At 35.3% G+C, this 25,510-nt stretch overlaps 1 protein-coding gene across 1 annotated transcript in view; it reads left to right on the top strand.

Moving 5' to 3' along the window:
• The first annotated feature begins 585 nt into the window (after positions 1-585).
• Positions 586-25,510, top strand: part of LOC150107271 (putative sodium/potassium/calcium exchanger CG1090) — a 197,313-nt gene continuing 172,388 nt past the window's right edge. Inside the window, exons 1-2 of the mRNA XM_090391766.1 lie at positions 586-733; positions 21,725-21,928. Of these exons, the coding sequence (XP_090247892.1) occupies positions 586-733; positions 21,725-21,928 (352 nt within the window). The remainder of the gene's footprint in view (positions 734-21,724; positions 21,929-25,510) is intronic.

The raw sequence follows: 25,510 nt of genomic DNA, 5'->3' as shown, positions 1-25,510 counted from the left end.
CATATTTGTAGCATGAACAATTTTATATACTAAATTTAAGGAGTGATATAAAATTCAAACTGCACCTTATTTATATGTTTGAGGTATTTATATATATAAAAGAATAAACTTATAAACTTGTAGTCACACACACGTACACCTGTTTGGGTGCTGTATAAAAGTAACACGATGATGACTGTAATCACTTTCTTTCCTGTCATGCTATCACTTTTTAAAATGCTATCAGTGTTCTTTATTATTTTCACGTGTCTTATTGCTATTCCCTTTGGATTGTATGCTGAAGTTGAGCAATCTGTACATAATGATGTTGAATTATATTTAGGAGGCCGAAAATTGTTAAGTGAGACTCAGCCATCACAAGTCGGTAAGCATATTTGTAGCATGAACAATTTTATATACTAAATTTAAGGAGTGATATAAAATTCAAACTGCACCTTATTTATATGTTTGAGGTATTTATATATATAAAATAATAAACTTATAAACTTGTAGTCACACACACGTACACCTGTTTGGGTGCTGTATAAAAGTAACACGATGATGACTGTAATCACTTTCTTTCCTGTCATGCTATCACTTTTTAAAATGCTATCAGTGTTCTTTATTATTTTCACGTGTCTTATTGCTATTCCCTTTGGATTGTATGCTGAAGTTGAGCAATCTGTACATAATGATGTTGAATTATATTTAGGAGGCCGAAAATTGTTAAGTGAGACTCAGCCATCACAAGTCGGTAAGCATATTTGTAGCATGAACAATTTTATATACTAAATTTAAGGAGTGATATAAAATTCAAACTGCACCTTATTTATATGTTTGAGGTATTTATATATATAAAATAATAAACTTATAAACTTGTAGTCACACACACATACACCTGTTTGGGTGCTGTATAAAAGTAACATGATGATGACTGTAATCACTTTCTTTCCTGTCATGTTATCACTTTTTAAAAGTCTTTCTAAAATCTTTATCATCATCATCAAATTCTGGACATACCCTTAAGGGATGTGCATGATATTATGATATTACTATGTGAAAAACTTACATCATTACTTGTTGATTAATTTTAATGGTATAGATGAGAACACAGACTGATAAGAAAATAATTATTCATTACCTTATTGCTGATATTTTATCGAGCATCTTCAGAGCACAAAAACAGTTTGTCACAGTATGCTAGACAACGACAATTCTTTTTAAGTTATGTTTGAACAGTTGTGACGTATGACACAAAGACTAAAGTCCTAATTAGATGCTATCTGTGTTGGGGGGGGGGAGGGGAACAGAGAAAGCAGGTATTAGATAGGTCTTAAGATAACTCTCTCCCAAATCTTTGGCAAATTTATACAGCCATACTTGTTGATGTTTGGAGTATGTTTCAAGACATCTGTTGATTCTAAGAACAATTTCTCTGACTTATAAAAGCTTCTGTACAGCATTTTTTTTTTTTCCAATTAATCCTGTGTGCAGGGCTATCTAAAACGTGGTATGCTAGACCTGACTTGCCATAGCAACAGTGCCGGATGTATTTTTAGTAGACAGATGAAAGTCGCCATTTTTACATACAGTTTAAATATGGTGCATAGTTGATGTTTATTAAGTACTCTAGATATTTTTTCAGATGTGCCTTTAATGTATGGGATGGTGACAGTTTTGTTGTAGTCTTCTGTAGTAGACAGTGGTGGGGTGATTTCTGAGGAGCATTTAGTATTTTGTCTATCTTATGGGGATTATAGCCATTAGCCAAGGTGTGACGTAAGTGAGTGAGTTCAGCAACGAGAGCAATGTCATTGGAACAAATTGCTCTAGCTCTGTGGGTTAGTGCTTTTAGGATACCATACTGTTCAGATGGATGATGGTGTGATTGTTTGTGTAAATATCTCTCTGTATGTGCGTGTGAGTTTTCTATAAACCGAGAATGATAAGGAATCATCTGGAAGACGTGTGATTAGTGTATCCAGACTAATCTAGAAGAAAACTGTCAATTAGAAGTTAGTAATGTATTCTTATCATGTTTTCCTGTTAGTATAATATACCACACTCTTAATGATATATATCAGGAATGTGATGGTGATAATGTTTGTTATTTGTGGAAAGTATCATCATCATCAAATTCCTGACATGTACCCTCAAGGGATGTACAGGATATGATAGTACTACATGAAAAATTTACATCATTACTAACTTCCTATCTACAATTTTCCTCCAAATCAGTCTGTTACTTGTCAAGTCTCCAACATTATCAGATCTTATATTTCTATCTTCTAAGGCACTTTTTACCATATCAATCCACCTATATCTTGGTCTTCCTCTGGATCCTTTTCCTGCCAACCTGGCAGAGAACACTTGTTTTGCTAATCTTTCCTCTCTCCCATTCTGTTTAAGTAACATACCACCTGAGATTAGCTCTGCTAATGCATTCCTGGATGCTGACAATGTCAAGTTCTTTCCCAGTATCCTCGTTTTTAATATGATATTGCCATTGATGCCATCTGTTCTAATCTTTCTCAGGACTCTCATACCTGCGGTCTCTAATCTTTGGTCAAGTGTTTTACTTCTGATCCAGCTCTCAGATCCATAAGTTAAAACTGGTTTGAACACTGTCTTGTATACAACTAATTTAGTGTTCCGACTAATTTCTCTCTTATTCCATATGAATTTATTCAATTGACTTCCTACCATACCAGCTTTATTGATTCTGTTGTCTATTTCCATATTTAATTTACCATCTTCACTGAAAATCATGCCTAAGTAGCTGAAATGTTTTACTTGTTCCACAGGTTCTCCGTTCACAACGCAGTTGACATTTTCAATGATGCTGCCTATTTTCAGTGTCTTTGTCTTTTTATTGCTGACCTTCATACCATATCTATTACAACAGTTATTCAATTTAGTCAGTGAATCTTGCAAACTTGTAGCGGATTTATTTAGAAGTATAACATCGTCCGCATAAAGCAAAGAGCTGACATTAACATCTCCAATTCTGATATCATGTTTAATGCCACTTTCCTTCATAATGTGATCCATATAGATAATGAATAACAGAAGGGATATAACTGGGACACCATATAACTGTAGCATATTGAATAGCTTCTCTTGGCACCTTGTCATATGCCTTTTCCAGATCGAAAAGGCGTATGGCATATGAAATAGTTGAGGAAGCCCATGCTTTCTCAACTATTTGTAGTAAAGTGAAGATCTGATCCTGACAGCCTCTATTTGGCCTGAATCCAGCTTGTTATTCACCAAGCTTTTCTTCCACGATTCTTCTCAACCGTTTCTCAAGCATACTTGCATAGATCTTGCCAGGAACACTCAGTAAGGAAATACCTCTGTTATTCTCACATTCAGTTTTATTTCCATTTTTATATATGGGTACTATGAGAGCTCTACTTCAATCATCAGGAATTCATCCCTCAGTCCAGGCTTTCTGAACTATGCAGTGCAGCCACTGTAAGACTTTTATACCACCATACTTCAGCATTTCTGGTCAAATATCATCTACTCCTCTGCCTTTCCCCATTTCAAGCATTTGATGGCTTTTTCTACTTCAAGTATGGATATGTATTCCTGACTGTATGACTGTTGAGTGTTTTTTACCACTGTGCTATCACTGCTTGTTTCATTTAGCAATTTTTCGAAGTAATTACTCCATACTTCAAGGATATCTTTTTCTCCCGTTTTCATGTCACCTTTATCATCTCTAACTCTTTTTACAGCACTCTTACCTCCATTTCTAAGCTTCTTCAACAACTTCCAGAATATCTTACCACCTTCTTGATATTTATTTTCTATGTTCTTGCCAAAGTACTTCCATGACTTTTGTTTAGCTAGTTTTACACAGTGCTTCGCTTTCTTACATTTGTCTCTGTATTCTCTAAGAGCAAAAGCTGACTTATTTGCCAGGAACTTTTGATATGCTTTCTTCTTTTCCTTCACTGCCTCTTTAACTTCCTTTGTCAACCATGGAGTTCTGATTTTTCTATCCTTGCAGACTACCTCACCACATGCCTCTCTGGCTGAATCAATCAATGTTTTCTTCAGGATTTGCCACTGAACCTCCAAGGTTTTGTTCCTGTTCTCAAACACTTTCATTTTTTCTTGAATAATGTTTGTGTATATCAGTCTATAGCTCACATCTGACAGCTGCTCATCTTTTATTCACTTTAAAACTTTCTTACACATTCTTCTTTTTGATATGAAATTCAATTTTATCCTGCTCAAGACTAAATAGTGATCACTTCTAATTTCAAATCCTCTTTACACTCTGGTGTCCTGTACCAGGGAGAAAACATCACTATCAACAATACATAATCAGTGAGACTTTTCTTATTCCTTGATTCTTCTCTCCATGTGAATTTGTCTACATTTTTATGTTGGAACATGGTGTTTGTAATAACCAGTCCATGTCCTGAGCAGAAATCCAACAGGTATTTGCCATTATTATTACCTTTGCTCTTTTCTCCAAATTTTCCCAATATATTTTTGTATGTCTGACAATCATTTTCTACTCTGCTATTTAGATCCCAACAAGGACCAACTTTTCTTTTTTCATTGTGTCAGTTGCTTTCTCTAAAGCCTCAAAAAATTCCTCCACTTCTACCTTAGTAGAACCTTCTGTGGGACCATAGGTACAAATAAGTCTCATTGTCCAGTTCCCCATTCTCATATTTTCCCACATCACTCTACTTTAAACTGCCTGCCATTCAAGAAGAATAGTCTCGTATTTTGTGTTGAATACTATGGCTGCTCCTTCTTTTCCTTGATTGTCATTGCCTGAATATAACATGACAATCAAGGAAAAGAAGGAGTAGCCATTGTGGAAAGTAAAGCTCTGAAAATATCAGTTCAAATTCTCAAAGGTATTTTATCAAAGTTGTCAAACATTATATATTATTAAAAAAAAGAATTGAACACAATATATATACAGTAATATGTCAGTTATCTAACATTAAAATTACTGTAGCTCTTCAAATGGGTTAGTGTTATGTCGTGACATTTCCTTACTTTTATATTTTTATTGTGTTCTTCTTCCTATTTTATTAGTCTTAAATTATCACTTTAACTATGTACTTCTATGGTCTATACTCATGAAACTAACATGACACTGCACTCTCACATTTACTGTAAAAACTATCCAGACAATTGGCCAATTCTTAGCATGATTAAGTATATTAAATAATTAACAAAAGGTAGACCTCTGAAAGGAGTCCTATCCTCAGTAATAACAGTCTCAAGTCACCTCCTAAATCAGGTTCTGGCAATATTTATTTTTGATCAAGCTACACTAGCCAGATCCCTAGGTTAGAAATTCCTCTTAACCAAGGAGTAACCTTCAGAAAATATACTAAGCTAATCAGTTTGCTAATTCCTTCTTATCTCAGTTTATCTATGTCACTTAATTTACTTCAGTTTGCAGTCGTGGTCTCTGTCAAATAATTCTATCCCGCTCAGATTCAGATATTAGCAAGCTGTGCATTGGATTCAATTCAAGGCACAAACCAGATTAAGATATTCAAGATACATTTATTAAATTCCTAAGGTTTCACATTTACAAGAATAACTCAATTGGAATATAGGTATCCTAAGTAAAAAGGTTAAACATAGCAACTGTATTTTATACACCAATTTAAGCATAGGTTAATTCCATAGCACAGAATTTGTTAGCATCCTCCAAATATCCTTACTAGTCTGTACATTCTCTCAAATTAATTCAGTCACTTTGGTAACTTTATAGATCATTACTCACAACAATTCAAACTATAATTCATTCAATTAATTACTTCAGAAATATTCCTAAGACTTAAAACACTGTTATCCAATATTCGCTATAGTCCTTTTCCTACAAGTATAGAGTTCTGAAACATAACATCTCTTTTCTTCTATATTACAATATTTCTCTCTTTCTTAACAAAGAATTACAAAAGGTTTTAACATTACCATATTTCTGGAAGTATATTCATTCTGTCATCTTATCCATACTTTGTCCCACAGAATGTCCGGTCTTCTTCTAGATGATTGCCTCACAGGCTGGGCTTGGACTTCATTGTTCTGCCTTTCCTTCCCATCGTGGACTAGAAACAGCATGGCTCTGATCAATCCATGGACGTATATAGCAGTCAGTTCCTTCACGCTTGCTCGGAATGCTGCCGATTATTCCTCGTCGATTCCTTCCGTACGACATCTCAAAATGATGGCCGTGAATAACTACACACTATTGACAAGATCCCGAACTCGAACTCGCCCTGACTTCACAAGAAAATCCAAAGCAAAACAGACAAAAGACCCCTGAAAGGGGGACAAACCCCCTTTTTTATCCACTACCTTTGGCACCCTCTTCACTTCCATACCTTTCTGCCTGGCACCCTCTTTTTGCGCACGTGTTGTTTTTTCGATTCGTGTCTTCCTGGAAAACACCAAGCGCGTGCTGCCCCACATGTAGACAATTTGCCGTAGGCTACGCAATTCACCCGAGGTTTTCATTAGTGGACTTTGAAATTCTGTTACATGCCTTAACATATATCTTATAAAGAACACTTCTTCCATTATAAATTCTTACAAAAAGTTGACATCGTTTACCTTTAAGTAATATTACATAAAATGGTACTAGCATATGATTCATTAAACAATTTGTATCTTTACCTATGCACAAGCATTTTCATCGTTGTTTAGCTAAAACTTGTTGAATCCTGAATAAATTATTTCTTTAAGGAAATCTTTTCATTCAAATCCAACATTAGCATGTTATCTGACACTGGGAACAGTATCATCTAAACATACGGTCATTTAATCATACCTACAGTTTTTACTTGCTAGTAAATTGATTTCCCAGTGCAAACAGATAATTGTGTTATACAGTTGACCCTTGAACAATGCAATGGGTTAGGGGGTGCCGACCCCCTTTGTGCAGTCGAAAATATAACTTTTGACTCCCCAAAAACTTAATGACGAATAGCCTCTTGTTGACCAGAAGCCTTACTGATAACATAAACAGTCGATTAACATATTTTGTATATTATATGCTATTATATGCTGTATTCTTACAATAAAGTAAGCTAGAGAAAAGCAAATGTTATTAAGAAAATCATAAGGAAGAGAAAATACATTTAGTACTGTACTGCATTAATCAAGACCATAAGTTTGTCATCTGTATAAAAGATAAATCATCTATCAGTACCTACATCAATATATTCTTATATGATACAAAACACTGTACATGTTATATGTATTATTAACACTAGACATTGAAAATGAAAAGATAATATGGAAAAGAAATTCATATTTATTTACAGGTATAACGATTCATGCATTGATAATGAAGAAGCAGCAATATGATTGCTTTATGGTAGCCTAGCCTATACACTAATGAATGAATCATTATAATATTTTTATTTTATGTTAATTAATCAAGTAAATTTAATTAATAACAGTTAATTTTATGCAATCATAATTTAATACTGCACCTTTACGTTTGTTTACATTTCTCTTGACTGCGAATGGTGCCATAAGTGTTTGTGTATGTAAGTTTTGATAAATTTTAACTTTTTATAATAGAATTGTGTATATGCTATGGTAGTAAATGATAAAATAGACTATCTATCTACATATGTTTTTTGCATTCATGACATACCTAATTATTTCTTAATTTTTTCAATATTTCTAAGCTGTGTGATTTGTCTGAATTTTTTAAAAGTCTCTCAAATCTCCAAAAAAATTTTCCATTATATTTATTGAAGAAAATCTACGTATAAGTGGACTCGCACAATTCGAACCCTAGTCAACTGCATTTAAAAGAAATAAGGAAATTATTTGAGATAGTCATGTAAAGGTACATTTCATAATAGCCTTATAATAATGACGATCATTCATTATTGTTATAACAGATAAACTTAGAGCCATTTTTGCATATATCCCACGCATGTGTGTAATATTTGTAGAAAAATGTTTTTAGTTATAAAGCAAATTATGCTTAAAAAGAAATTCTTAGTAACCAAACAAAAAAATTTTCTACAATTGCATTATCCAGAGTATTTTAATAATATGATGAGACACAAATTTCCTGCATTTATATGGAAATATGATCTTCAATGTTGATTCAGCTTTCACTATAACTGGACCTAACTCCCACCGATTAGTCCTTGGTAAAGGTCATAATGCGTACAATATGCATACGGAAGCAGGATATTACTGCAATTTAATGTGAAGTCATCTTCCTCCATATACAAGTAGCTTATCTCAAAGGCAAATGAAAATTAAATGAAAATGAAATCAAAATTAAGAGAATACATGAACTGGTTGTATTTTCACTCCTTTTCATAAAATTTTCATTTAATGAAAATTAAATGAAAATGAAATCAAAATTAAGAGAATACATGAATTGGTTGTAAATATTAAATACCAAATTTCATTAAATTTAATGCAGCCAGAGTGGGATTATTACTTTGTAAAATTTGAAATTTTACAAAGTAATAATAATTGTTCAAATATAATTAATTGAATTAAAAAATTCAATTTTTTTAAATGTTCCAAATTTTTTAAAGTGCTCCTTAGCCTAAATTTCAGTAAAATATATCCTGCTAAGCTTAGGAATAGCATATATGCATACTGAACAAATTCAGTATGTGCATACTTAATGCATTTTTGCAAAACATGCAAAAAAGAAAATCTTCAAAATTATGTAGGTCACCTTGGTAGTTTATTATTATTTGACACCTCCAGGGAGACCAAAGACTCATCGAGGGAGGGCACCTGCTCTACAACTCTGTCTCCACCATTCACCAACTGACCGCAACTACACCAATGCCATATACTGCTGACCACCACCAGTATTTCCACAGACAATCACAAACATCCATGCCCACGGCGGGATTCGAACCCGCAGCCTTTTGGCTGGAGAGCGGATACGCTAACCACTCAGCCAGCCAGGCTGGCCAACCTTTGTTCTACATGAATATAATTGAAGCTGTGATTGCATTGCAGTTTTGTATTTTAATTTTGTATTATCATCATCATCATCATCATCAAATTCCTGCCATGTACCCTCAAGGGGTGTACAGGATATGACAGTACTACATGAAAATAATTTTGTATTATTGAATATTAATCATATATTTTTTTAAATCATTATCCCATATATGAGAGGTAGATAAACCTTGAGCATGTCACTGCCATGTTTGGGGTGCATGTGAGGATTAAGAAAGAAGAAATCTGCTAACATTTTTCTTGAAGAGTTGGAGGTTGTAGCTGTTAGGAAACACCTCATTAGGAAGGCTGTTCCAAAAAAGGACAGAGGTAGATGGAATAAAGGAGGAAGAGGAGATACAGGCATGATGTGTTTTTGCAGTTGTACTGAAAAGAGATGTTGGGAAGCTGCTGGTCTTATTTTAACAGGCCCAACAGAAGGTAGAGTAGGGATGATAGTTGCCAGACTATGATTCCTCTACCAGAAGTATTATCTTCTATGTATCTGTAGAAGAGATACGTAGCTGAAAGGGTGCATCTGTGAGATAGAGGTTGATGTGAGTCTGTGAGAGAGGGATCATCTATGAGCTGACTTGCTCTCTGGACAACAGCAGGAATTTTTAGAGAGGTTTTAAGTGCACCAGCCACAAACATGTGAACAGCATTCTAAAGATGGATAAATTTGGGATTTATATAGTGTTGGTAGCTAGGCAGATGAAAAACAGCATCTTGAGTAGATGAGAATGCCTAGTTTTTTTTAGATATGGAGGAAGCCAGTGATGTGATGTGTTCATGCCAGGAGAGGCTGGAGGTAAATATGTAAATATCAGTCCAGCTAGATCAATCTCATCCTGTCCAGTGATTTGTGTATTATTGTGGGTAAAGGAGTGTTAGCTAAGGTCTTACTTGTGAGAGAAAAGACATGCCTGCATTTTTGTGACACTGAAGATTGCTAGGTTACTCTCATCTCATTGAAGGATGGTATGGAGAACTGTGTTTAAGGTATTGGCTGTAGATGATCTTGAAGCATGGTTTGTCAAAAGAGTAAGATGAATGGATTATACTATTATCACAACTAATTCTATCCACAGCTCTGCTATGGATAGGATTAGTTGTGCCATAAAGGATTAGGGTGCCATCCATCATGACATGCAGTGAACGACCAGAGAGAAAGCTGGCTGTACAATTACAGAGAATGGCTGCTAAATTTAGGTAATTTCATTGGCAGGTCTCAATGCCAAACGATCAAAGTTCTGTAAATGTCGAGTGACAGTGTATTTTTTTCTGAACCTATCCATAGTACGTGTCCAGTGGTGGGTGATGTAAGCTGTCAGATGTCAGCTGTGTATCTTGATCGACATGATCCATATTTGTGGTTGTTGATTAACTATCGAGTCACTAGGTAGTAGTGGAGAAATTGACTGTTTACCTTCTCCATTGAGGTGATTGCAGGGTTTGTAGATTTTTGTTTTTTTCAAGTAGGTTTAATATATATGAGGGTGGGCTGAAAAGTTCTCAGCTAACAATGAAAAAACGAATTTATAATTTAAAATTATTTTTATTTTTCAATAATCTCCCTTAAGACTAATACATTTATTCCAGTGATGCTCCAGCACCATTATCCCGTCCCTGTAGTGGTTCTCAGTAAGATATGCAAAATACCCCTCTACAGCTGCAATCACTTCTTGATTTGAAGAAAAATGTTGACCAGTGAGGAAGAGTTTTAGTTTTGGGAAGAGATAGACGTCAGAGGGAGCCAAATCTGGGAAATAGGGTGGATATTCCAACAATTCATAGTGCAGATCCCATAATTTTCCCATTGCCAAAACACCTTTGTGGGCAGGTGCATTGTCCTGATGAAAGATGATTTTTTTTTCTTCTGCAAACCATGTCTTTTCTCACAAAATTTTACATCTAGTCTGGTTAAAAGATCAGAATAATATTCCCTGGTTATTGTTTTACCCTTTTCAAGATAATTAATAATCAAAATGACTTCATCATTCCAAAACACCGATGCTATGACCTTTCCTGCTGATGGAACCGACTTTGTCTTCTTTGGCACTGAACAACTGGCTTCTGTCCACTTCTGCTGTTTGGATTCTGGTGTGTAATGGTGAATCCAAGTCTCATCCATAGTAATAAATCAATGCACAAAATCAGTTTTATTGTTGTTAAGATGCTCCAAACACTGTTCAGAGATTTTCATGCGAGTGCGTTTTTGATCTGCTGTAGCACCCATCTTGCGCATAGCTTTTTCATTTGCAATTCTTTATGCAAAATATATCCTACATGTTCTTTTGAAATGCCTATAGGCTCAGCAATTTCACACACTTTGACTTGCTTGTCATCCAGTACCATATAGTCCACTTGATCGATGATTTCTCTGGTGTTACACTTTTTGGACATCCTTCAGGTGGATCATCTTCAAGGCTGGTATGACCACGTTTAAACTTGGCAGCCCATTTCTTAATTGTCGAAAATGAAGGAGAAGAGTGCCCATAAACTTTTATGAACTTCGAATGAATTTTCTTTTGGCGTTAAACCTTCTTTTACAAAGAATTTTATCCATTTCAAGAGATACAGACAACATTTTTGCATCAGACAGCTGTATAAAACAAACTACTTGATAGAATGACTTGCAGTTTCACATGGATGCTTATGACATGTGTACCAACTTAGGAAAAAAAATCTTGCCGATAGTGTTGCCATCTATGGTTGAGGCCGAGAACTTTTCTGACCATCCTCTTACTTTCTTTCATGCATTGGGATAAGTGCTATCTGAGTATAGAAGATTGTATAGACAATAAAAGGTAGTCATTAGCTCTGGAATACAACATTTGAGTACAGTTGGAGAGGAGGTGCCATCAGAACCAGAAGACTGCTCTGTGTCAGGGTTAAATTTTTTGGATGTCTTTTTACCTAAAAAACCACAGGAGACAGGTGGTATTGAGTTTCTGATATGGTAAGAGGATTTGTTCATGGTCATCTAATAGGAGTCGGAGAAAATATTGATATCAGGAGGTCAGCTTTATTTTTAGGTACTGTAGTAATGACACCAAATGGATTAAAGAGAGAGTTGGGAGCACAGATATGCAGAAGTTGCATCTGATAGTCTGAAGTGACCAGAAGGCATGACTTCCATTCAGACAGGAGATGAGTTTCTGCTTTTGGCCTTTATGAAGTCAACTTTAGATTTGCTGATGGTAGTTTAGCATTTAATGCATGTGTCAGCATAGGCTGAGTATGAAGTGGAGATTCTTGTTGTAAGCCATGTGCAGTAAACTGTGTTCTTTTCTTACGTTGAATTAGGGCTTTTGGAAAGTGGACAAGAATTTTGGGATGATGGGGGAACGAAGTCTTTTATTCAAGAGTAATTTCAATGACTTGCTCAGATCAGGTGTTGGATCAGGAGCAGAAGCAACAATAGTCAGACCATGGAAAGGAAAAGGAGACGTTTCAGAATTTGGGAATCGACCTTCCCAAATTTGTTCTTTGTAAATTCTGTTCTAGTTCAAGTTTCTTTTCTCTAGATCTTCTCTTATCTGGTCTCTACCTTTTCTGTGGTCTTCCTCTTCTCCTCAAATTCCATTTCATGCATTCTCCTTCTTGGTATTCTTTATAAATTCATTTCTATTATATGTCAAAACCACTCCAAGCAAGAGTTCACAAGCATTTCTTCAACATATTCTATTCCTAGACCCATTCCTAATGTTCATATTTGGTAAAGGATTGGTGTTAGCCCTGAAACACGATATTCTTTCCCTCCTCAAATGTACTCCACACACACATTCAAGGTTTATCTTCCTACACATTCTTACTATCATCTCTTTCATTATCACTGCTCTTCTCCTCCACTCTGCATTATAATTTCTGAAGCAACACACTCCATATCTTCCCTCTAACACATTTCTGCTGCACTATCCTTGCCATCTTGAATCATGCAGCAAATCTCTTGTTATATGATTTTTATCAACCATTCATGTCATCTCTACATTTTCACCTCATTCCATTTCCATTACTACACTCTCTAGTATTCCTCCAGGCAAGCACTCTTCTGGCATTCTACTCTGCATGCCTGTAAGCATCAAATTTCCATATATGACACCAGTCTCCATAGATTGGTGGGATCCTTACAAGTGATTAATGTTGTGGGTCTCTAAGTAGTGGAGAAGTTGACTGTTGAGGATTTTCTCCATTACTTTGGAGCAGTTTGAGGTGATGGGGATTAGTTTGCAGTTGGGTGGAATACTTTCATCTTCCCTTTTTTTTTTTGGAATAGGTTAGATATATGCATGCTTCCATTCATTGAGATAAGTTCCAGCTGAGTACAGATTGTAGAAAGGATAACAGATGAATGTTAGCTCCAGAACACAACATTTGAGTACTGCTGGAAAGTTGCCATTGGAAATCAAAGACTTTTTAGTACCAAAGTTGTTTAGTATTCCTCTGACATGTTTTGCCAACATGTTGGAGGCTTAATGGATTTTTTACAACACTCACAAAGAATTAAAATAGAATTTAATACTCCTATATTTCGTCCTAGTCACTAGGACATCTACGGGATTACAAAATCAATTAATGTAACATATGCACAAATAACAAACAATACTAAGCCCAACCACGTGGGTGACACTAAAGTCCTATCTAGGTAGAGCGCCCTCTAAGGGCAGTAGTAGGTGGCCTGGAATGTAAGGTGGGAACTCTGGTGATGAGTGTTTCCCAAATCTTTGGAAGCTTAATGCAGCCATATTTATTGAGATTTGGTTGGTTTTTGAGAGCTGCTGCTGCTTCTAAGAAAAGTCTCTCTTTCTTGAATTTGCTGTGGTGGAGCATGGTGGTTTTTTTCCATGATACTCTGTGGGTGGTGTCCAAAGCATGGTTAGCCAAGCCTGAATGGCCATAGTTGTGTTTGAAGATGTAAGACTTGTGTTCCTCTAGACGGATGGATGCTGATCTGCCTGTCTGTCCAAAGTACGCCAGCTTACAGGAACAGGGTACTTTGTAAACTCCAGGCAGAGAGAGAGGAGGGAGCTGATCTTTCGTAGAACGGATAAGGGTAGCCAGTTTGCGGTGGGGCTTATATGCTGTGTGTAGATTGTACTGTTTTAGTATCTTGGCTATTTTTTCAGAAGTGCCACGGATGTAAGGTATGGTGATGGCATTTTTAAAATCTTGTTGACGAGAAGGAAGGGGAATGGGGGAGGAGTTGATTATTTTTTTGATACTGTGATCACTGTAGCCATTAGAGAGGAAAGTGCTGTGTATGTGGTTAAGCTCATTAGTGAGGGCGGTTCCACTGGAACAAAGATTGTGGGCTCTCTTGGTAAGAGTTTTAATAATGCCATATTGTTGAGAGGGGTGGTGGTGGGAGAGTTTGTGAATGTATCTGCCTGTGTGTGTGGGTTTTCTGTATACGGTGAAGGTAAGTGTATCATTAGGCAGGCGTGTGACTAAGGTGTCTAGGAAGGGTAAACAATTGTTCTTTTCCTTTTCCATAGTGAACTGGATTCTTGGATGTAGACTATTGAGATGACTGAGGAAGGAGTCTAACATGTCTGGGCCATGAGGCCAAATAGAGAACACATCATCTACATATCTTAGCCAGATAGAAGGTTTGAGTGGGGCTGAGTCTATGGCTCGTTTTTCGAAATCTTCCATATAGAAATTGGCAAGGGGGGGGGGTGAGAGGGGGGAACCCATGGCAGTTCCCTCTATCTGCTTGTAGATTTTGTTGTTCCAAGAGAAATATCCAGAGTTAATGTTGTTCTCTTGGAACAACAAAATCTACAAGCAGATAGAGGGAACTGCCATGGGTTCCCCCCTCTCACCCTCTCACTGAGAGTGAGTGAGTGAGTAGTTATCAGGAATTCAGGTAGGTTGATTGTCAATTTGTGTTGGGTCATTGCTTACAGCAAAAACTTCCACATCACATCCATCTTGATTAGTGATGTTGGAAAAGGGGAGCCAGTGAGAGTTGTGGATAGTAGGTCACTTAGGAAGATGACTTCACTGTTTGGATAGCTGGAGCATAAGGTTTAGCTTCATGAATAGAAAGGTAAAGAGGTCAGAGTGGTTTTCAGAATTTAGAGAGTGGTAAATACTGTGGATGAATGTTACTGATGAGAAAGAAAACCTTGAGCCAGGTGAATCTGCTTTTGACCAGGTGATCAAAAGCAGATTTCAAAATTTGTTTGGTAAATTTGAAAAAGTAGCCATCCATATTCTAGTTGTGGTGCTGTTTAAGTCAGAAAAATACAAAATTGTAATATATATATTTTTTAAATGCTACAATACCAAGACCAGTACCTAGGTTGTCTGCAGACACGCATCCTATGGTGTGTCATAGGAAGTAGCAGCTACATGGTCTCAATGGCTTCCTTGATGCTTCCATTCTAGTGGCCTCATTGCCAGAGCGATTGCACCATAACAGTATGAAAGCAATCCTGGTTAGCGCTGCTTTTCAACGTGCAAAGCATGAATGGCATCATTGTAGTGGCTAGATGAAATTCTGCCTTAAAGGCAGTTAGTCATTATCCCACATTAAGAGCTGAAGCCCTCAGTTCTTATGGTACATGAATCTAAATGCGTTCAATTTGTGCATTCATTACAGTATGACTATTAGACATACTTGCCACTACTTATTATTCGTAATAACATAGACCTGTATTGTTAAGATTATTGCCAGATTGTTCATAACCTTGCAAACACCAAGTCCTTAAGCCTATTAGTCTATAATTAAGCTTATCAGTTCAGTCTTGGGTGGAGACCCCTCCCACTCAGTGGATGAGTCTCAGTAGATCTCAGTATGGTGGATGCTCTTCTAAGCATGACACCCAGACTAATACCCAAGTCATCTGTGGACAATTTGGTGCTCACATGTCACACCTGAATGATGGATTTAGAAAGCAACAGCCACATAGTCTCAGTAGCTGCCTTAATGCTTCCATTCTAGTGGCCTCATCACCAGAACAGTTGCACCATAACAGTACAAAAGCCACTCTGGCTAGTGCTGCCTTCAACCCGTGAGGCATGAATGGTATCATTGCAATGGCTACACAGATTCTGATTTAGAGGTGTTTGTCATCATCGTCCTACATTAAGAATCTAAAAGCATTCAGTTCATGCATTTACCACAGGATGACTATTGGCCATACTTGCCAGTGATTATTATTAAAATAACACAGACCTTTATTTCTTAGTTTATTGTCAGATTGTTAGTTACCTCACTAATGCAAGGTCAGATCCAGCCAGTCAAACTTTCAAAAGTAGTATTTCAAGAGAGTATGTCATGACCAAATATAATCTTTTTTTTTTTCACTGCTTCAAGTCTCCAAAAAAAAGCAGGATGATGGTTTCACGCTGGATAATGTGAATTACTTAAACTAAAGGATTTCACAAACATTTTATCCAGAGATGCTAACATTCATAACAAAAGATTTTACTAAGTTGTAGGGAGTACTTTTTCTAAGTGAATTTCAGCCAAGATCATCTTCTGCATGCTTGATGTTATTTATCATCATTAACACTTTCATTGCCAAGCTGAAAATTGGAATTTCATGCGGTGGCCAAATTTGTTTTATTTATTTTTCATTTAGTTAGCGACGTCCACGTGATAACGCGTGATCAGCCGACCGGTGAGAACTCCCATCACGCGATATCGTCCGTTGCCAAGCTGAAAATTGGAATTTTGTGTGGTGGCCAAATTTTTTTTTTATTTTTTTATTTAGTTAGCGACGTTCATTGCCAATCAAGCGAACTCGCATCACGCGATATCGCTTGATTGGCAATGAACATGTTAAAACATTATTTTTTCAGTGAATGTGAACATATGCCTTGATGGGCCGATGAATATGAATATAAGGCATATTCCGGTAATTGGACCACATTTTTTTTTATTAAGCTAAAAGCACAATAAAGAAATAAAACCCGACAACTTTCATAAGTCATTTGACTTACATCATCAGGGGTAAAAGGTAACTGAAAGTTAAAACAACAAAAAAGAGAAATTAATAGTTCATACTATACAGTATAGTTGTAGCTGTCTGACTGTTTAAAATTAAAAAATCAGAATACAGATTCAAAGCAGTGCTAAGTTTAAACAATGCTGGATGATGCCACGTTCTGTTGTTCACGATCATAATGTCCAAGGTCTCATTGAAGTATAATTTTATTAAAGCTGACCAAACTTGGTGTAGAATTAATCCCTGATTTTTATTGCATTGTGTTGGAATTCTAAGCATGTTTGCAGCTTCTTTAAATTTCCTTATGTAACAGTTTTTTTTTTCTATGTACGACATGTTTGTTTTCTGCCAGAGTACATTGTGGCCGGTGGAAGTGGTATGGAAAGCTAGACCTGATTTGTGTTCTCTTCTGTTTTGTACATCCTTTTGGTGTTCGTTCATGCGTATTTCCCCAGATCTTCTTGTCTGTCCTACGTAGCAGATGCCGCAAGAACAATAAATTTTATAAACACCTGGTTTATTTAAATTATGATGTGGAGGTTTCGGGGGATATAGAAATCTTGAAATTTTTTCCAGCAGCAGAAAGGCTACTTTGATGTTATATTTGTTTAGTAATTTGACCATCTTGTCTGTAACATTCTTGATATATGGAAGTGTGATGGCTTTTTTGAAATCTTATTTCTGTGGGATGCTTGTAGGAGGTGTGTGGAGGATTTTTTCGATAGTCTTGGGTTCATAACCATTTTTTTTTGAGAATCTGTGTTAAATATTTCAATTCTTCATTTCTCTGTTTTTCTGTGCAGGAAATATTATAAGCTCTGTCCCTCAGGGTTTTTATTAGACCTATTTTTTGCATAGGGTGGGTGGTGTGAGGCTGCATTTATGGAACATTTTGAAAATAATGCTTTAATCAATTATCATAAAAAACCAAAAATTTGACTATGCTATGTAGACGACATTTTCATCATTTGGCCAAGAACAACAGATGAACTCATTTGCTTTCAAAAATTACCTGAATAATTTACATAAGAATATAAAATTTACTTTAGAACAAGAAGAACTTAGAAAACTTCCTTTTCTTGATATCCTATTAGAAGTCGATGAAAAAGATAAACTTTCTTTCTCAATATATAGAAAACCCACCAACACAGGAAGATTTCTTAATGCGGTCTTACACCACCACCCTTCACAAAAAATAGGTCTAATAAAAACCCTGAGGGACAGAGCTTATAATATTTCCAGCACAGAAAAACAGAGAAATGAAGAATTGGAATATTTAACACAGATCCTCAAAAAAAAAAAAAAAGGTTATGAACCCAAGACTATCAAAAAAATCCTCCACACAACTCCTACAAGCATCCCACAGAAACAAGATTTCAAAAACGCCATCACGCTTCCATATATCAAGAATGTTACAGACAAGATGGCTAAATTACTAAACAAATATAACATCAAAGTAGCCTTTCTGCTGCTGGAAAAAATTTCAAGATTTCTATATCCACCGAAACCTCCATATCATCCTTTAAAAAAACCAGGTGTTTATAAAATTTATTGTTCTTGTGGCATCTGCTACTTAGGACAGACAGGAAGATCTGGGGAAATATGCATGAACAAGCACCAAAAGGATGTACAAAACAGAAGAGAACACAAATCAGGTCTAGCTTTCCATACCACTTCCACCAGCCACAATGTACTCTGGCAGAAAACAAAGATGTCTTATATAGAAAAAAACTGTTACATAAGGAAATTTAAAGAAGCTGCAAATGTGCTTAGAATTCCAACACAATGCAATAAAAACCAAGACTTAATTCTACATCAAGTTTGGTAAGCTTTTATATAAAAAAAATATATATATATCTCAGTCAGACCTCGGACATTATGATCGTGAACAACAGAATGTGGCATCATCCAGCCACGTTCTGTTGTTCACTGTTTAAACTTAGCACTGCTTTGAATCTGCATTCTGATTTTTTAATTTTATAAACAGTCAGACGGCTACAACTGTATAGTATGAACTATTAATTTCTCTTTTTTGTTGTTTTAACTTTCAGTTACCTTTTATCCCTGAAGTTGTAAGTTAAACAACTTACGAAACTTGTCAGGTTTTATTTCTTTATTGTGTTTTTAGCTTAATAAAAAAAATGTGGTCCAATTACCAGAATATGCCTTATGAACTTCTAAATCAAAGAAACCTCCACTTATAATATGAATATTTTGTATTTCTTGATTAAATGTTTAATAAAATTGCCAATCTTGATGGATAAAATGCTAAACCACATTCTTTTTAAAATCCACACAGCAGAATGTATATGAATGCTGATTTTGTACTTAAGTAAACAATTTTTAATTATTACAATAAACGAGATTTTTTCTTTAAGCATGAATCTAACTGATAACTTTGAACATTTTAATGTTTGAATACAGTTGGAAATTCTCATGGTCCACATGAATGGTTCTATAGTAAATTTTCTTTAGATTTACATAGTGACTAATGAGTTTCAGTCAGGAAGTTTTGGTAGTTTTTTATAATGAGTGAGTTAGTTATAACAGTGTTATAGTGAAAGGTCGGTGATAGCAGTCTTGGTATAAACTGTTAGTATTATAAAAAAGATGTATAAGACTATAGTAAGCCCACAGATGCAAGACCCTTCGACATTTCTTGCCATGTCAAAAGAAGGAGAATCCATTCCGATTATAGGGTAATCAATCCATATTGTGGGATGAGTTTTTAATTATTACATGTCGGAAAATTAACTTCTCTTTTATGATCATTGTAGTTTTTAAAGTGATAACTATTTTGCTTGTATAACAGTTGGAAAATTTTATGTATAAAGCACGTGGTGTTGGTGATCCATTCGTACATTGCCTTATTTCTTTCTCCCCTTTAAAATGAATTGACTCTTCTTGGCAGCCTGCCAACGACAGCTCTCGCTTCTGTGGTCAGACTATAACAGATTATATCTTTGGTATGAACTTGATATGTTCATACTGTAGAAATGTCATGAAGTATTATTATATACCTGATACCTTTAGGACTCATTGCAGGAGGTATACCACTCCATAATCCATACTAGTCAATCCCACCATCTATACACAATGCAACTGTTGAAGAGGATATAGTTCAAGGTATTTAATGGATAGTTTATCAAATTATTTCAGCCTTATCAATGTGACATCAAAAGAAGCTTGAGTGTACAAAGTAAGGAAGAGAAGAGACTGAAAGTGACTAAGCAGGAGGTACATAAGGAACTAATTATTAAACTTGTTAATAAGGCAGTACAATGCCTTTGCACACCTGTTTAATATGACTCTTGCAATAGGGTGAGTTCTAAAGCAGTGGAAAGTGGGGAAAAAAAAAAACTCTTCCACTTCACAAAGGGTGGAGGTAAAACCAAGGCTACAAATTATATCTGTGGTTGTGGTTAAAGTGTCAGAAAGGTTGGTGAGGGCTTGAAGAATACTGCTATTATCAAACCAATTCAGAATTGGTTTGATAATAGCAGTATTCTTTAAGATGGTCAGATTGGATTTGTTAAGAGAAGGATATGCTGTAGCAATCTTGATTATGTACTGCAATAAGGTGACAAATTCAGTGAATAAGAGAAAGGCACGTATTCAGTGGTGTACTTGGATTTTTTTTTAAAGGCTTTTGATAGATTGCCACATGACAAGCTGTTAACTACATTGGAATGGATAAGAGATTCATCGTCATCCGGTAGCATCCTCTAGCGAGAGGGTTGCAGCAAACGAGCAGCTCTTCTCCATTTCTCTCTGTCTGTCGCTTCCATCATTCTTAAACCAGTCCATTCCACGATGTCATTAAACCACTCTCTAGTTGGTCTTCCACGTCTTCTCTTCCCCTCAACTTTCCCTTGTAATATAGTTATTGTCAGATGTCCCAAAGAACCTCTCAGAAGATGTCTTGTTTTGAAACCATTATTGGGATGAAGGGGATGAGGGGATGAAGATATCTTAGAGAGGATCGAGAGAAGATTCACTAAGGCAGTGTCAGATCTCTGGAATGTGGAATATATAGACAAATTGAGGGATTGCAAATTGCAGAGCCTTGTGAATAGAAGAAGAGAGGGTATGATTGAGATGTATAAGTTGGTGAGAAGTTGTTTCCAGATAATGTGGAGGAGATTTTTCATAAGTCTTCATGAGTCTTTTGACTCCATAGAAGTCTAATAATAATATCTTGCCACCTCCATATGAGAATGGCTAAATCACTTTCAACTGAAAAAAGCATACTAGACAGGGTTTTAATCAAGGTGCTTCAAACCAGTAGCATCAGCTGAGTTATGGAGGCTAGCATTATAACTTAAGCAGCTTCAGTAAGTGAAAATCATAGTATAAGCACAACCTACTAAAACTATTTAAATCTGAATGTTTTTCTGAATCAATTTACTTTTAATATGTAGTTCACTTTTCTGTTCTTTATATATATGCAAGTTTATCAGTAGAATCTGATAAACTTCATATATATAATCACTTTTCTGTTCTTTATATATACGAAGTTTATCAGTAGAATCTGATAAACTTCATGATAATCAGTAGAATCTGATAAACATAGTGAATCAAAGCTGACTTTGATTCACCATGTATATCAAGGTTTCTTAATAATTGCACTTTTTGTATTTTATTTAATACTCTGTGTTAGTAGTGAGATATAATTTAAATTGGATGGTAATCAGAAATTTATTGCTACATTTGAGCAGTTAAAATTTTATTGTATTCTATTTTGCTCAAGAAGAATATTTCTCTGAAATAAATTTTAAAAATAGTTTTCTTAATTCAAGAACAGACAATATCCATGGGAAATAGATCATCACCGAATTGTACGCCAGCTGCAATAGAGCAGTTTTTTCGCCCTTTGATGAACTTCAAAACTAGAAGAATGGGTGGCCTAATAATTCATATTTTGGTCTCACTTTATATGTTTTTGGGTCTAACAGTTGTTTGTGATCAGTATTTTGTGCCTTCATTAGAAGTTATTTGTGATGGTAAGTAAATCTCTTTTTTAATTTGTAAGCAGGCTTCATTTTATAGCATTTATCTATTTTTGTAAAACATTGTTTAACCAAGACATTGCAATTTTTTAATGGATATATAACACAACACCTTTCAAATCAAATAAAAAAAAATAAAAAAACAAGCTGCTTGAAGACTATTACACTGAACCTAAAAGGGGACTGTGTGTGTGGAATATGCCAATTTTTGGTAAGCCTAGTTTACAACAACCAAATTCTTTGCCTACACCTTCACATTGATTGGCCTGTTAGTAGTCCTGTTTATATTGCCCTTTCCTCCCTGGCCAAAGGCATGAAGCCCTCAGACTGAAAGAAACTATTTAGGAACTGAATTTACATTTAGGAAGGGCCAATCTTCTGTAGTACTTTTCAACACTAAGTGTTAAATGAGTTTTTAATCATCTAGTGTGATGCTATCACTTTGCTTATTGAAATATGATGTGACCAAAAACCATGTTCAGACTCAACAGCAAAGTCTCAGTTATTATTTTCACATTTATTCCACCTTGCATTAAGAATGATGTTTACATCATGTCAAACATCATGTTGAGACTAACATTTCTTCTTTTTTGAGAGTATGGCTTTAAAGAGGTTATTCTGCACATCAGCCACTAGTGAGTATGTTGGATCAAACCTAATGGTAATGACTTCAAAAGATTCCAGGTGTGCCTGGAGGGAGTCAAGCTTTTCCTTCAGTTCTTGCATGAAAATCTTGGTTGATTGCAAGAAAATCTTGGTAAACTTCTTTGTACCATTCCAGATATGCAACTTTCAGTGTAGATCCTCCATAGCTAGCTCAGTCGGTTTCAATGATACTCTTTGGTTGGAAAGACCTGGGTTCAAATCCCATCAAGGGTGCAAAAGAAGCTTTATCATGGCTTTTCAACTGAAGGTGAGTTAGTCGGTCTCTTATGGATGTGGCAGGATTTTTCCTCCTGGAAACTTGTTTTTTTTTAATCCCTCAAAGCAGGAAAACTGGCCATTAAAATACACGCAATTAACAGACACAACGACACTGGTCTCATAGCTAGAGTTGCATCAGCCGTAAATCCAAATAAAACAAACTTTCAGTGTGATTTTTTTTCCCCTCAGAGAGATAGATAGAGAGAGAGAGAGATTAGAATAATCTTCTGAAAACAGTACCCTAAAAAAAAAAGTCTCCTGGTTTTTCTCCACTTGTTTGAAAGTTTTATGTTTTGAATGTTCTGTGTTGCTTTTTTTTATTTTATTCTGTTCTATTCCCTTGGTAGCTGACCTGTAGATTGGATCTAACAATTGATGCCCATTCCCAAGAAAGGCATCAAATCTGTACCATAAAATTACTGTCCAATTTTCAGATTTAATGATTTGAGTAATGGAAAAAAACCTTTAACAGTCAGCCTATTAGTGGAGAGGTTTCCAGGTGACTGGAAACCTCTCCACTAATAATAAATAACTTATGTCATCCACCTTTGAAATACCATGGAAAATTTTGGGGAATTCCAAATGGGTGCTCTTGATATCTTTAAGGCATTTCATTGGGTTTGGCTTGCAGGCCTGTAAAGTAAGTTCCCATCATAATCATTCTTCTAACTTTTGCAACTAATTTTTTCAGCTTCTGGTTGTACATTGCATATAATGGCAGGTAGATCTCTGTTCTCTCACTTTGCAGCTAATGCTGAGGTTGGGTTTTCCACAAGACAGTTTTTCATTACTCTTCCTACTATATGTCAGTGACTTTTTCTAATGTTCACTGCAAATTTAATCTAGAGCTTTGCTAATGATTGTACACTGCACCACTTCATTTATTTGACTACTCTTGCAGTACACAGATCATCAAAACCTCAAGAATATCTGCTTCTGCAGCCTTAAATGTTGACCTTCAAACCATTCTTCTTGTTTGAGTTTTTAACAACCTTTTTTTTTTAATTTCAGTGTTAGTAAATTTCAGTCATATTTCTTGCCAAAAAAGAATAATTTTCTTATCCATCTCTGAACTGTACAAGAATTTTTTTCAAATATCACATCATCAGTATCCAAGAAGTTGGGCTTTCTCTTTCTGTGAACATCTGTTAATACTTTTCAGAAACATTAATCCATTCAGCTGTTGAATACTGTTATCACATTTGGTGGTATTTCTACGAGCCAAGTATTTTTAGGGAAGAGCTCCCAAAAATATATGACATGTTACAGAAGAGAACATTTGGATTAATAAATGATTTTACACCAATTCACTCCACTCACATATACTCAATTTCTGCTGCATACATTTTCTACACATATTTCTATCATCATTTCCATCTGTAATTCCCTTATTTTTTCTTTAAATTTACATATGCTTAAATATGTGCATCATCAGTTCAACACTCCTTCACAATTCAACTATAAAACTCATAAAAGTTTTTTTTTATTCTCTTTTCATTAATTTATATTGTCATTTGATCTCTCTACTTATGTATTTCCTAATGTATATATCCTTGAATTCAATGTACAAGTTTTTTCCTTCTTATTTTATTGCATGTGCTTGGTGCTAATGTTCTATAGATTGAACAGTCCTTTTTTGAATTCATTACCATAAACAAATAAGACCCAAAGAAAATATATACTAAACATAATTCATACGTTGTAGGTATAGGTCATGCCATATTTAACTTGACACTAGAGCATTGATTTTTTTTTCTTTTATTTATTTATTATTTTTTTTATGATGCAATGACATTAAAGGTCATACTGCACCAGTACATGTGGTAATTGATTAGTAGGACAATCACAAACATCCATGCCCTTCGCGGGATTCGAACCTACAGCCTCTTGGCTGGCTTAGAGCAGTGACTCTGTGCTCTATTGATAGAAGAGAGTTATGATATCTTTTTAATTTATATAAAATTATACTGTTTAAATTAGGAAATATTCAGCATGACTCCAACTAGTTCTTGAAGTGGTTTTCACCACTGTCTCTTTGCTTTAAAGTTCCATCTGTGAGTGACTTTAATCTTTTTCCAGTGGTGCACTCCAATTCATTACATTGGTGAGCTCAGCTGAAGCAGAGCATTTCATTTTGAAGAAATTTGGATTTTGTTGTTTGTCTAAATTGCTGAAAGTGGTAGTTAGACTTGAATATGACTAGTCTGCTTGTCTAAAATTAGAAATTTTGTATACTGAACTTAGTTTCATAGGTCAAATTATAAATCTGAGAAGTTGTTGAAAGAGTCTATCAGAGCCATACCAATATGTTTGAAAAGATTCTATCCAAATTGGTAGACGTGATCATCCTACATTCTCATTAGAACTGAGGATTAATAATTATGTATATTTCTTGCAAATTATGTTAATGAAGCTTTTCCTAGTGTTTGATGGAGTGAAAAATGTAATTTTTATGTTTCTTATATCATTAAGAAGGTAGTTATGATGTATTTTCAAAAAATGCTGGTTTTAAATCTAATTTAGTTCTCATTACATTTTTATCATTAAATTACATTCATTGGAAGCAGGGAAGGGCATATGGAGAGAAATGGAACATATGCAACTACTGAGTGTTAAAACACATGATGGAAGATACTAGAGATTTGAAAGTGC

Source organism: Typopeltis vanoorti, chromosome 4 (genome assembly GCF_054136105.1).
Source record: "Typopeltis vanoorti isolate ZY-2024b chromosome 4, IOZ_Tvanoo_1.0, whole genome shotgun sequence".
Lineage (NCBI taxonomy): Eukaryota > Metazoa > Arthropoda > Arachnida > Uropygi > Thelyphonidae > Typopeltis > Typopeltis vanoorti.
Note: the sequence above shows the minus strand (reverse complement) of the source record. Positions and strands in the feature narration are given on the sequence as shown.